At 47.8% G+C, this 13,730-nt stretch overlaps 1 protein-coding gene across 1 annotated transcript; it reads right to left on the bottom strand.

Annotated features, from left to right (window-relative positions):
* Positions 1-923: 923 nt before the first annotated feature.
* LOC123064089 (protein STICHEL-like 3) lies at positions 924-6,101 on the bottom strand. The gene is made up of 6 exons (XM_044487709.1): positions 4,288-6,101; positions 3,667-3,886; positions 2,993-3,514; positions 1,951-2,563; positions 1,749-1,809; positions 924-1,170 (listed from the first exon to the last, which is right to left on the bottom strand). Exons 1-6 carry the CDS (start codon positions 5,956-5,958, stop codon positions 1,078-1,080), a joined length of 3,180 nt encoding a protein of 1,059 aa, XP_044343644.1. The 5' UTR covers positions 5,959-6,101; the 3' UTR covers positions 924-1,077.
* Between the last annotated feature and the right edge of the window lie 7,629 nt (positions 6,102-13,730).

Genomic DNA, 13,730 nt, shown 5'->3' with positions numbered 1-13,730 from the left:
CCAGGCAGGCAGGGAGAGCAAAAGTTGGCCCATGTCCATGTGTTGCGGCGTGTGAATCCCAGGGCGCTTCTCCTTTGGCACGGCGGCCGGCATGTGTTGGTGATAGGAGGCAGGAGCTATAGCGAGTTGAGTCGAAGAAGGTCCATGCACGGAAGCTACCTAGCTAGCCTTGTGGTGCGTGCCAAAGGAGAATTGCCCTGCGATTCACCTCGGCTGCTCCGTCACTGTGATCCAACAGGTGGGCTTTACTTACAGTATGTGCTGCACAAATCATATCCTGCAATGCAGGAACCCCATCTCCTTAGCCTCCTTAATGTGGATCTTCTCGTGAAGCAGAGTAGTTTGTTAGCCCGTGTTATCTCATGGTTAAGGCCCTCACCTGTTTGTCCCGACTTAGAACTCTAAAGCAGTCCTCAACCTTCGTGACATGAAGATGGTGAGAGAACACAATATATAACACATACGGAGTAGTACATAATTAGGGATTCATATATAATGTGGTAGTAACTGCTATGCAGTGTTTGTGGCCCTTCTGACCGCAATCAATAGGGGTAACCATGACCCTCACCTAATCAGCACTATAGCCATTCCATGATGCAGTAGAAATTATCGAATCAAGTGGTAGATCTTCAGTCTTTAGCAGTGTATGTGAACAAGTTTTATTTTCAGCTGCATATATACCTCCTAATCACTCAAAGATTAAATGTTGATTTATCAATGTAATTTGGTGACCAACAAAAGGACAACATGCATTTAGCACCTTGCGTGATTTGCTTTCGTTTATCTGTAATAACGGTTAAATGTTTGCTTCCGTAGTCGGTGTTGCGCAACGCCTAGCATGATAATGTTAGTACCTTGCAGGTGTGCCATGAAGTGTGGCAATGGCTTGCTGTTGGCATTTCAAACAATTTATGGGAAAAGAATGGACATGATGGAAATTTCTCATTCTTCTACATGTTAAAGTTAAACGATGTACAGAATGACCTACATTCTTACAGGTTGCTACAATTACAGAGAATCAGCCACAGAGATCAATTTAGCTCCATGAAAAATCTGGTGGGCCTCAGCGGCGGCATGTTATCTTGGAGATTTCACTGAAATGCACCTTCCACACAAGACGAGTCTTGATAGGGCTCGCGATCTTCGAGTCCTTATCTTCAATTCTGAGAGCTGCAGCGAAATGACACAATGTCGCTCAGCAAGGATGAGAAAGTAAAGCTGACAAGAAAATCATGAAGTGGAAATATTCTATCACCTTCCCTCAAAAAATTAATTCTATCACCGTTTGATCAACGAGAAATGCATGTATCCCATGACATACAGCCACTTTCCAGACAGTATTAAACTAAGATCTCACGCTGATGATGATCCTTTTACGAAGAACTCTACCGTTTCTATTTAGCACTCCCTTTGAAGCCACAGTTCACTTATTTTGTCTTTTGGAAGCATACATTCTAATATTTTCAGTGAGTCAACGGTATGAAACTATGAATGGTGATCCCAAAGGAGAATAACTCTTCGAAAAATGTTGATTTCAAGCTATCCAGGCTTGATATGTTGCAAAACATATATAACCTTGGTTACTGGCAATTGTTTCTTATATTTTATATAAATGACTACTTTTCAGCAAACAACTGTCATGCCATGTGTCTTATATGGAGCCCAAGCTTAAGTTACTTAGGGGAATGAAAAATATATAAACTACCCAAGGACTGAAGTTTTGAGTTGGTGTGATCCCAGGTCATTACCTTCCGTCTAGTAGTGCTCGAAGCTTTCCAACAAAGCAGACTCGACCTAGGCTCTAATCTCCTGCAAATAGATAAACAGTCCATAATCATATTCTAGAATCAAAAAAGGGAACTCCTCACATTTCCGTCATAATATTGCATGCTAAAGTTTAAAGTAATTTGTATGAACAGATTTAATTGGTTGTGGTATGGGATTACTTACAAATTCTCTTGCTCTAACTTTTCTGTTATTGACATGCCTTTTTGTCTTGACCAGCCTCCTTGTTGAGAACAAGCTTCCGCCTTGTTAATAACATGAGCAAGAGATACCTTACCTCTTACTATATTTTTTTGTCGATCATGTTCATTTGTTCCTCCTGGAGGACGTATATTTTCTTGGTCTTGTGATGACAAAGCTGCTTCCCGTACACTTCTTCTTTTATCTGAGGCAACAGCACCAGTATCTGGTTCCCCGTACCATCCCATTTCAGAAGGGCCCACTTCAATAATCTCACCTTCAGTCAATATGTGTGGATCAGATTGCATCCATCTTGTCTGATTTGAGCTAGTACCCTGGGCAACTCTGCCTTTCTGGAGCCTGCTAACTAAATTCTCACCTCCAGAAGAAACTGAACTATGTTTCGTGAAAGACCTCGTTAAAGCAATGTTGGAATAGGTATCCTCAACACCTTCTCCACCATCCTTCGATTCATATCGGATTTCAAGTATTATAGCAGAAGAAAGAACAGACTCAAATGCTTGCAAAATTTGACCCCTGGACTTTTCAGCTTTGGACTTATTCACTCGAGAACTGAACATTAACTGCACAGTTGGTGCTGCAGGAAGAAAGAACAAAATGTAAGAACATAGATTATTGAAACAATATCATTACAATGGCACAATTTAATGTTTGTTTGGTTAGTTATAATTTTCTTTATGTATTTCAGAGTTGCTTTAACACGGTTTTAAACTTGTTAGCAATCTTGAAGAACTAGCATGACATATTCCATGCCTAGAGAAGATTAACAGTGCATAGAAGCAATGTATACATCTGACCATAACCAAGATAACAAATTCCACTAAATTACATGGTTCTAATATATTATTATTGTATATATGCAGCACTGCTTGCAATTATACACTAATAGTTATTTTAGCACATTAACAATGATAAGAACAAAGTTTTCCATAGGCATATTCTGCAATGAAAATCTTGACAAGGTGTAAAATAATACAGGCAGAAATGGAATGAGAGGGAATCTTGCCTGTGCCAAGGCTAACAGAAATCACCCGTCCCTCTTTAGCCATCATTTTTCTCAACGAATCTGACTCGACATTTTCTAGAACAGCTTGCCAAATCATCTCGTTGTCAGTTTTGCTACATTTAGATCCTTCATTCATTCTGGTAGCACTTGTTGACAACATATGGCCATCTGGTGTATGTTCCCTGAGTCTCCTTCCACCATGGTAATTGTTTGCCGTGACATGGCTAGAACAAATCCCCAGATTAGCATTTCTTCTGTATTGCAGATTTTCTTGGTCAGATGCTCTTGATAACCCATGCGGACCAGAGTTCCTTGCTATATCACCATCAGGGTATGTAGGCAAACCCTGGTTAAAACTTGTACTTGTCGATGAACTTGGCAGTACATACTGTTTATCAGGAGCAAGCTGGAGCAGAGCAGCTGTAAGCCAGGTCATCTTATCATTAGAGACCCTCAACTGTTTTTCAGCTTCAGAGAGTGTTTTCAAGGCCTGGCGCAGTTTTTCCATATCCTCCTTTGATACTGTAATCAATGCAACAAAAATTACAATGTGAAAACAGAACATTTATAGTAGTAGACTTCCATGTAATACATGGTTCAGGGCGAATTATCCCCTACTGTAAAATCCTTTCAAAGTAATAAATAAATAGATAAAAAGGAACATTGTTGCTTACATGTTGGACGTTTGAAGAACCTTCTTCGAATTCTTTCCTGTGTGAATGTGTAGGTGCCAGCAAGGATATCAGTTATTATTGTGGCGACTTGAGACATTAGGGACAAAGGTTCAACACCTGTTTCAGTAATATCACGCAAAGCTTTCACCGTGTTTGCAGTGTCAGCAGATAGTGCCAAATCAAGCAAATTTACCAATTTATCGTCAGAAACCAAGCCAGCCTGTCAGGTAACGAAGTATTAGAAACGACGCCCAACCTAAAAAAAACTCAAAAAAAGAAACGACAATCATATCGCTACACTTAGAATGCAAGAATGTGTTATGTAGAGAGAAAAACAAGTATTTTACTAAAAGGGTGTTTGGTGCTTCCAGTTGTGACTCTTATAACTTACTGAACTCTTTTGTACAGTACGCGAAAATGGGAACACACATTGGAAGAGAAATTTGAAGTGTATGACGATGATATCGTTAATTCAGCTTCACAACATATTCCAGAGTTATATAAGCAATAACTTCCCCGGCTACAGAATTCTTTACCATTTTTATTTAGCCTGAAACTATTCAATCATCTATATTACCTAATATAGAAGTAATTCTTATGACTCATTGTTGGAAAACTTACAAGTTCTTGAACAAGTGGCATTGTAATTCTCTGCCCAAGCAAACTCAATTGATCCAAGGTCATCTCTGCATCCCTCAGTGACCCATCTGACCGGGAAGCAATAAGCTTCAAGGCATCTCTATCGACATCTAGGCCATCACTAGTACAAATCCACTGCAAAGTGTTGACAATGTCGCATTCCTTCAGTTTGGGGAAGAAGAACTTTTGGCACCTTGACATAATAATATGTGGGAGGTCGAGATTTGGGCTGATGAGAACAAAAACCACACGCCGAGGTGCACGCTCAACAACCTTCGATATGACACTCCACGTATCAGGCGGCAGTGTGTTGCAATCATCCACGATGAACACCCTGTGGTGCGCCGGTAGCGGCGAAAGCATCACATTGTCAAGGATATCCACAATGCTGTCCAGGTCAATGTTACCAACAGGCCCAATCTCCACCAAACTTCTACTCTTTCCCAGATTGTGCGCGATACAAGACGCGCATGTGTCGCAAGGCTTGGGGTGTTCAGGAGAATGGCAGTTCAGCGCCTTGGCGAACACCCGAGCACACGATGTTTTGCCTGTACCGTGCGGCCCATAGAAGACATAGACGGACCCGATCTTCCTCTTGAGAATGGCATTGGACAGCGCCTGCACAACCAAGCTCTGCCCAACAACGTCCTTGAAAGTCCTGGGTGCATACTTCTGAGTGAGGCTCCGGTGCCGGCCACGCTGCGAGCCCCGCGACTTCTGCCCCGAGCGCGCCTCGGACATGAGGTCGGAATCCAGCTCGCTGCTCTGATTGGAGAAAATCCCGAGCTCCCCAGAGAAGCTCCTGGAAATGGCGCGGATGCCATTCCGCGCGCCCTCGGCGAGCAGCGGCAGTGAGTCGGAGTCGGAGCTGGTGGAGGACGTCAGCCTCGCCGTCACCGGGAAGTGCGGGTGCGAACGCGACCCGTCCGCGTAGGCACCGCAGGAAGTGGCGGCCAAGGACCTCCGCGCCGCGGCCGCCGACTTGGGGTCGGACAGGCCGCAGGAGAGGCTCCGGCCGGCCATGTCGAGGATGGACTTGCTGCGGTGGTGGAGGCGCGACCAGTTCCAGGGGATGCCGCAGACGTTGCGCGAGTCCTGCGACGCCTGGGGCCGCGGGCGCGGCTGCAGCCCCTCGCTGTCGTCGCTGCCCGCGCCGGCGCCGAAGAAGTACCTGTTGCCGCAGACGGCCTCCTGGGAGCTGGAGTTGGCGGAGAAGGCGCCAGCGCGATCCAGACCGCCGGCGTCCGCGGCAGCGGGCGCGGCGCGGCGGCCGGCCCCGCGCCTGAACCGGCGGCGCGGGCGGCGGGCGCTGGGGCGCGGGTCCTCCGCGAGCTGGTCGAGGAGGGTCTTGAGCGCGCCGCGGCCTGGGGCGGGGGCGGGGGGGTCGTCCTCGGGGGGCTCGGCGGCGACGCGGGAGGAGGAGTCGACGGAGCGGCGGGTGGAGGGGTCCCGGAGCGAGCGGGAGCGCTGCATCGCGAGGAGGTCCCGCATGAGCGACGCGGAGGACTCGGGGGGGCTGCGCCGCCGGCCGGACGCGCTGCCGTGGCCGTGCGCGTGGTGGTGGCGCAGGTGGATGCAGTTGGTGAGGTGCGCGTGGCCGCGGAGGTGCTCCCCGCTGCTGCCGCCCGCCGCGCTTTCCGGCGGGGCCGGCATTGCGCTGGCTGATCCGGCCGCGACGGGCTCTCCGGCTAAATCATCGGGGCTAGCCGCCCGGGAGATTCGCGTCGTCTCACGGCTGTTGACTGGAGTCGTGGGAGCGGGAGAAAGGGGGGAGGGCCGCGTGCGGAGACTGGCTGTGACACTTCTTTCCTTTCTAGTACTCTTACCTTCGCGTGTCTCATTTCAACATGATTATTTTTATTTGCGTTATTTTCTAAGTACAAGATATTTTTAAAAAAAACTTTTCATAGTCAATCATGACACTACAGATAACAATAAAGGACAGAGGTAATAAAAATTACAACCACGTCCATGAACCATCTAATGACAACTATATTATGGTTACTTTGGCACAACATTTGGTCGGAGTTTTGGGAAGGATATAGTGAGTTTTAAAAAAAAACCAGGCTTTCAATACTTTTATGTATTTGGCACAAAGAAATATGGAAGTTTCATAAATAGTTGTAACTTCAATAATATATGGTCTTTCGAATTATTTGGAAAGAAATACCAACCTCTTTCTAGACCAAACTGAGGAAAATTGTAATTTTATAAACCGAATTCATTAGCTATGCAACGATTACTCGAGCTTCAAATTACTCCACTATATGTGGATGGAGGGAGTACTATGGTTCTGAAAAAACAGACGACGGACTAATCCTAAAGGTCTAGACAGGTTGGAAAAGATATTACACCAAGCTAAGGGCATATGTTGGGATGTGTGGCCCTCCAAACTAAAAACGATCGTTGAGGAAAGTAAAGGCAAATGCACAACCATTAATGTCAAAAGAAGGATTGATGTTGAAGGATTAAGCTCTTGTCTACTTCGGTGGGGCTGACTGTGATGTTGTCCCAGCCATCAGTGACCCCCTTTGTCCCATCGCTCTAGATTGAAAGGCGTCGCACCAAGTTCATAGAGAGAAGCTAACATGAGGGCTCGGATAGGAAGCTCGTAGCACACCCAACATGGAAAGAGACGTCAACAAGGAGAATCGGAATGGAACCTCGCAAACCACACCTCGAGGAACACCATTATCGTCCAACCACCAGCACACGCCCTTGACCAGCCAACATGAGCCTAAGCCTCCAAAGACGACGTTTTGAAGAAGGAAATGACGCCAAAGCATCGCAACACTCATGTCCGGCAAGTCGGGCCCGGGGTTTTCACTAGACACCAAAGGAGGAAGGGGTTTGGATCCAGGGCAGTGCATCCATGAGAAGTGTTGCGTGCAGGACTTCCCCGTTGTTGCCACCGACAAACGACAGGCGTGGTTTTCGCCCAACCTCCGACAAACGACATGCCCCAAGATTTTATCGTTGTCACCACCGACAATCGACGGGCGTCCAACCTCCGGACATAACAAATGGCTCTTCTCTTATTTTTAGTTTTTTATGGTGTTCAAAAACCCCGATACTTCAAGTGTAAATATTTAGAAATCCAATATCGTTTTTGTGTGTGGAAGAATTTTTTTTTTTTAAAAGAGACCAACCTAAGGACGAACCCTCATTGGCATTTTTTTATAAAAAAAAACTCCACGAGCACCACGCGTCCAAGCCGGGACTTGAACTCGGGTGGGCTGGCAGCAAACTCAGCTGCCCAGTCGCCCCGTCCTCATGTGGAAGAGTTTGTATTGCTCATCAACCAGGGTACGATTTGCTCTGCAAAGATCCTCCACGTCGGTTGATCTAACAAGGGGCATGATCTGCCATACAGGGTTTTTCTTTTCTGTGAAAAATATGTACAGTGCTGCCATACAAGTCGACGGTGCTTTCCTCTCTCGCGTTTTCAGGTGACACGCCACGCCTTCCCATCCATGGCGGAACCTGTTGTCTATCCGTGAATTTTGTCTTTTTAGTCAGTGAAAACGGAAATGAAAAGCATGTAACGGAACAGATTTTAAAAGCCTACGAGCACGGCCTACACCTTTGTTTGTCCCGCCTACTTCCAGTCTTCAGACTTACTTTGTCTCATGCGGCACTTTTCCGTGGCAGACCTTTAGCACTTTATTATCAGTTTATCACTCCCCTCGCATGGCATGATATGATAGGGACGGTCGAAATTGTGGTTTAGTGAAAGCCCGAAACCGTAAGGTGATTTTCAGCCGACATAATACTAGTTTACTCGAAGTCTGCGGGATGAAGCTTTCAGTCCGCGATCTTAGCGCGGAAAGATAAGCACGAGCGATAATGATGTTTCATACCAGTAGTAAGAACGAACTATTTTTTTACGGGAAGAGCGCACTTTTTTGGTGACAGGTTTGCTGCGCTCTCTTGTAATCACTACACTCTACTAACTGATGGTTGAGGCCAACTCCATCGCGCGACCCAATTCTATCCGCGCGTGTTCGTTTGGAGTAAAACAGACGAACCAGACGGCTCGGCGCACGGGCGTAAATAGACTTTTCTTTGTTTTGTGTCTGCTTTTGACTCATCTCGGCCCAAGTTTGCGTCGCTTTTGGGGTGAAACGGACAGCACGCGGACGCACGGGCTGTCTGCGCGTGTCCTCCCCTGACCCGCCCGTCGGTGGCACAGGAGTGTCTTTTTCTATCCACCCCCTCCCTTCCTCCCGCCGCACGCCCTCCATTCTTCTCCACTCTTCCCCACTCTCCCCTCGCCGCCGCCGCCGCCGCTGCTGCCATTGTAGCTGTGCAGCTCGGACGCGCGCTCGCCCAGCCCCTTTCCCTCGGCGCCATCGAGCTACCCAACCACGGACACCTGTATTGCGCACCCGCCGGCCGAATTTGGGGCGGATCTGGTCGGTCTTGAGCTCGCCCGGCTGTGGGAGGCCGCGCCACGCCATGGACTGGCCGGGCACCGGGCCGGTAGGCCATATGCAGGCAGTGGCTCCTCCTCTAACCGCTCGGATCTACACCGTTGGTGGTCCGCCGGCAGATACACGAATGGCGGTCGGCCGGGCTCGGTGCTAGCCCAAAAACTCGTCGGCGCACCGTTGCCGCTCATTAAGTGCGACCATTGCCTAAAGAAGGTCGTGCACCGTATGTCTACAACGCCGGAACATCCCGGATGGGTGTTCATCAAGTGCTTAAACGATGGGGTATGTGCTTTTTTTTAGCTTCGGTTTGTGTTCTAAATTTGACTAGTTGTGCTAACTTCAAATTTTGTTGTGTAGAATGGATGCAAGTTTTGGTATTGGGAAGAAGAGTACATCGATATATTGATAGAGCGCAATTTAGTAGATGTTCGTGCACTTTTAGCTAGCATAAAGGCTGTAGATGAGACAAGTGCACTTGTTGTTAGATTAGAGGCTAGACACGAGACTAGACGTGAGGAAACAACCTCTATTTTTTTTAGACTCGAAGAAGAAAGAAACACGCAAGATGGAGGCGGCTCCTCCGCAGATCAATAATGAATGCATCGAGAAGGCACTAATTCAACTTACAAGAGCAGTTATGAAAGTTAGATATCTTCTCAAATGTATTCTTGTGGTTCTTTTTTTTGTCTTGCTTTTCTAGTCAAAATTTGGTAATGTATTTTCATGTACCAAGAATGAATGATGAAGAAAAATTTAAGGGCTTGCATAGAAAAAGTACGCGGATAGGATGCGGCCAGGATGCGTCCGCGTGTTGAGCGCACGGCCACCGCATCCCAGAACACGCCCAAACACGATCTCATCTTGTTATCCAAACGGACAGAATCCGATTAAAACGGACATCAGTTTAGGGTTGCGCGGTGGAGTTGGGCTGATGCGCATGGCCATGGCCCCGGCAATCTAAAAAAGATAGTATACCGTACTACCGCTAGCCCTACCCCTACCCCTACCACCGTCACGTCGCGTACAGTGCACGTACTCCGTACTGTTTTGTGCGGGCCGGCGGGCGGGCGACACGAAGTGCCACATCCATTCGTCGTATCCCGCCCACATGTTGCCCCCGTCCTGGACGGACACCAGTGGCACGGCCTAGGGCGCGCTGAATGATCGATCGCTGCCCGTCCGATTGAACGCTTGGAGCCAGTGCCCGCTCTATGGCTCCCGTACGTGCCGCACTGTTTTGAGGGGCCGAAGCAGGGCCCCGCGTTTAATCTTGGCGAAAAATGATTTGGGTTGGCGCGCCGCACCGGAGAGATCGCGACCGGACCGGAGAAGAAAGCCCACGTGTCGGGGCTGCGACCCGGGCCCGAACGGCTAGTTGGCGCCGAACATCGCTAGACCCACACACACGCGCGGGATGTGGCCCAGACAAACATCTGATTGGACCGATAATCGTAGGATCTTTACTTCGCTAGGTAGGGTGACTGTATTTAGTCATTTAGTTTTTACGTGATTGTGTTGTGTCTCGTCGACCGAAAGCTCATGGAACCACGGCGTACGTACTAGTAGATGCTACGTTGTTCACAGCACGACGGTACGTGGTTCATGTATAAGCTGTAATAATGCATGGGTGCATGTGATCAGCAGGTGCGGCACGGACGGAGTGAAAACTAAATGATGGATCCACATCACGATGTTTTTCACGACGTTAACTCGTCTTTGGCCCTGTTTGGATCCCTAAGTTAAGAGTTAGTTTTAGTTAGTTGGCGCTCAAATAACCCCAAAGTATTCTAACATGATGGATTAGTTGGATCTAACCCATCTCAAAAAATTAGCCCACACTAGAGGAGCTTATTTGGGTTAGTTCTCCTGGGCCCACTACAAAAAATAGTAAAAAAGTTACCTCTCTCATCCAAACAGGGTTTAAAGTAATCAAATGATTGAGAAAGAATATTTATTGTCAATCTAACCCTACCATTCAAACAGCTCTTTGCTTAGAGTTAGTTCATGGTTAGAATCTAACTCTAACCTCTAACTGAGTTAGAGTATCCAAACAGGACTTTTGACTAACACGTAGTAGTAAAAAAAAGTCTCACCTGTCATCGAGCTGAGGTAAAGCATTCTTCGTGGGTACATCATTCCGGGTGCCCGTAGCAGCGCTGCATTTTGAAGTCACGGGCACGAAAGAAGCACGAACGGTTCGGGTTTTCTGGCATTTCTGCCCAGGTCTGCGCCTGGTGAAGCCAGAGCGCGTTCTCCCTCCCTCCATCGCCGTTCGAAACGGAAAGCCGAGGAGAGGAAGAAAGATTCACGTGGGAGCCTGGGAGACATGCTAGTACTACGTGTACTGTGCAAAAGTGCAGAGTCAGAGGACGGCAGTACGTGTCGTCAGTTATCCGGCAGTCAAAACCCTTCGGAGCGTGCGCATGACTCAAATCCAGCTGCGCAGCGAAGGCCGGCCCAAGGAGTGAACACCACTCAACTTCAAGCAGTTCGTAGTACAGTACGTACGTCAGTACGTGTGAAGCAATAGTTACCGGCTCTGCACTCTACTGCTAGTAGTAGTAGTAATTCCTTACGCTAATCAGCTGGCAGCGATCAGGAGGAGCAGCGGCTGGCATCGATATATACGTGGTTTGTAACTTTGTGCCCGTCTCATTTGGACCTCTCGCGCCCCGGCGTCTGTCATGGGCACGAGTGACAGTGTGATCTGTGATAGGTTCTGCTGCACTTGCTAGATTCCGTCTACAGACAAAATGACAGGTTACGTCCTAAGCCCGAGCAGAGCTGCCTAGCTAGCTAGTAGAAGTAGTACCAGTACGAGTCTCCTGCGGCCTAATCTCGCGCTGACACGACCAACAGCTATCACTATGGCTCTCTGCTCTGTTTGGATACTCTAACACAGCTAGAGTTAAAATTATTTTCTAACCTAAATAAGCACCTCTTCATCGGGATAATTAGGTTAGATGAAACTAACCCACTCTAACCCTCCCTATTTGAATACTTTTGGATTATTTGAACCTTCAACTAACCCAAACTAGCTCTAACCCCATGATTCAAACAGGACCTATAGTTTGATTCAAGAAGTTCTTTCGCAAAAAAGGAAGAAAACAAAACTGATTCAAAAAGCTATGCAGTGCTCCTACCAAAACTGAAAAACGGTGATTTTGAAAAAGTCGTGCTGACAAACTTACCCCAGAAGCTCTAGACGGATGCAAAAGATACTAATAGTGCCATGCCTATCCATTTCTTTTTTCGTTTTCCTTTGAGTGTCCATCAATTTCTTTTTGTAGTACGCCCTCATTTCCGGTTTGTAAGGCTCAATTCAAAAATCTCACCAATCAAAATAGATGATGATGAATGGTGAAATATTTTTTGTAGTTTGCAAAAGTATTCAATTAATACTCTTATTTTCCTTAAAAAATTATGTTTACGAATGCATTAATTGCAATGCATGCATGCATAAAGTGCATGCATTGGTCAGTTTTCTCTTAATACTTGCATGCAATGATTTAATGCACCTTGAAGTCTGAACATGTGATGAAGAACAATCAAATTGAGCCTTGTAAAATAAAAAATCAAAATTTTAAGATAAGTCCTATAAATCGGAAAGGAGGGAGTATCATGCACCTTGCGAAAATTGCTTGTATCCGTCGTCTTTTTGTCACTGAAAACGGAAATAAAAGCATGCAACGGATTCGTCTTTTTGTCAGGAAGTAGGTGCTGGCTGATTAATGCCACACCTACAAACACGGCCCACACCTCTGCTGGTCTTTGCCTACTTGATTGTTTTGTCCCTTGCAGGCATGCAGCCATGCTGCGCTTTTCCGTACTTAGCACTTGCCCATTTATTACTCCCCCCTCGCATGATACGATAGTGATGGTTGAAATTGTGGTTTACTGAAAGTCTGAAAGAGAGAATCAGGCGATATGTTTTTATACTGTATGTATGAGCACACTTTGGGAGAGACGTCCTGAAATGAATAACCATCATGGCTTGCTCGGAGGTTTTCAGTCCACGATCTTAATCAGCACGGAAACTTGGTGCGAGAGCTGGTGTATTTCCATTCCAAGAGTTCTTTCCAAATGTTGCATCCCAAGAGAAAGAGTACGCCCTTTTTTTTTGACATGAAAGAGTACGCCCTTTGGTGACAGCGCTGGCTGCACTCTCTTGTAGTACTCGTACTAATCACTACACTCCACAACTTAACTAATGCTTGATTAGCTGCCCCTACCACTATCACGTCGCGTACAGTGCACGTACCACTGTGTGTGCGTGCGACACGAAGCGCCACATCGGTTCGTCGTATCGTATCACGCCCACATGTTTGTTCCCCGTCTAGGGCGGGGCACGAGCGCGCGCACCGTGGTGCACAGTTTTGCTTCATTATCTTGGCAGAATGATTGGGGTTGGCGCGCCGCACCGGACGAGCTCGGAGATGGCGACCGGACCAGGAGGACGGGCCCCAACGGTTACTATGCGCCGAAATCGCTTGACCCGCCGGCCCAGAGAGACAAGCAAGCCTTTGATTGGACTGATACGGCCGATCCATTTTGTTTGTTTGGGTTATCCGGATGTAAAACTTGCTCAACGAGGCGACCTAAACGGACGTCCGTGTCCGCTGCTGTCCGTTGCTGACCTAAACTTGACCCAAATCTAAAAACAAATGGGTATAAAGCGGACACAAACGGACGCTCTCGTCCACCGCTCTCGTCCGCTCGTGTCCGCTCTTGATCCCACCTATGAGTGACTACCCACGAGCTGGCGTCTACCTCCATCCCTGGCGCGTCCACATGCGCAGGCGGCCGAGCCCCCGAGCACCTCGCCCCGCCCGGCGCGCCACCTCATACGCCTCGCAACTCCCCGCGCTCGCCGTCATGAGCCGCGCCACCTCGCTCCACCTCTTCCCCGCCCGCCTCGCCATTCGCCCCAGCTCGTCGCGTTGCCCGCTTCGCCCGTCGCGCACCCCAGCTCGCCTCGTTGCTCCCCGCGCG

This window comes from Triticum aestivum, chromosome 1A, assembly GCF_018294505.1.
Source record: "Triticum aestivum cultivar Chinese Spring chromosome 1A, IWGSC CS RefSeq v2.1, whole genome shotgun sequence".
Lineage (NCBI taxonomy): Eukaryota > Viridiplantae > Streptophyta > Magnoliopsida > Poales > Poaceae > Triticum > Triticum aestivum.
Note: the sequence above shows the minus strand (reverse complement) of the source record. Positions and strands in the feature narration are given on the sequence as shown.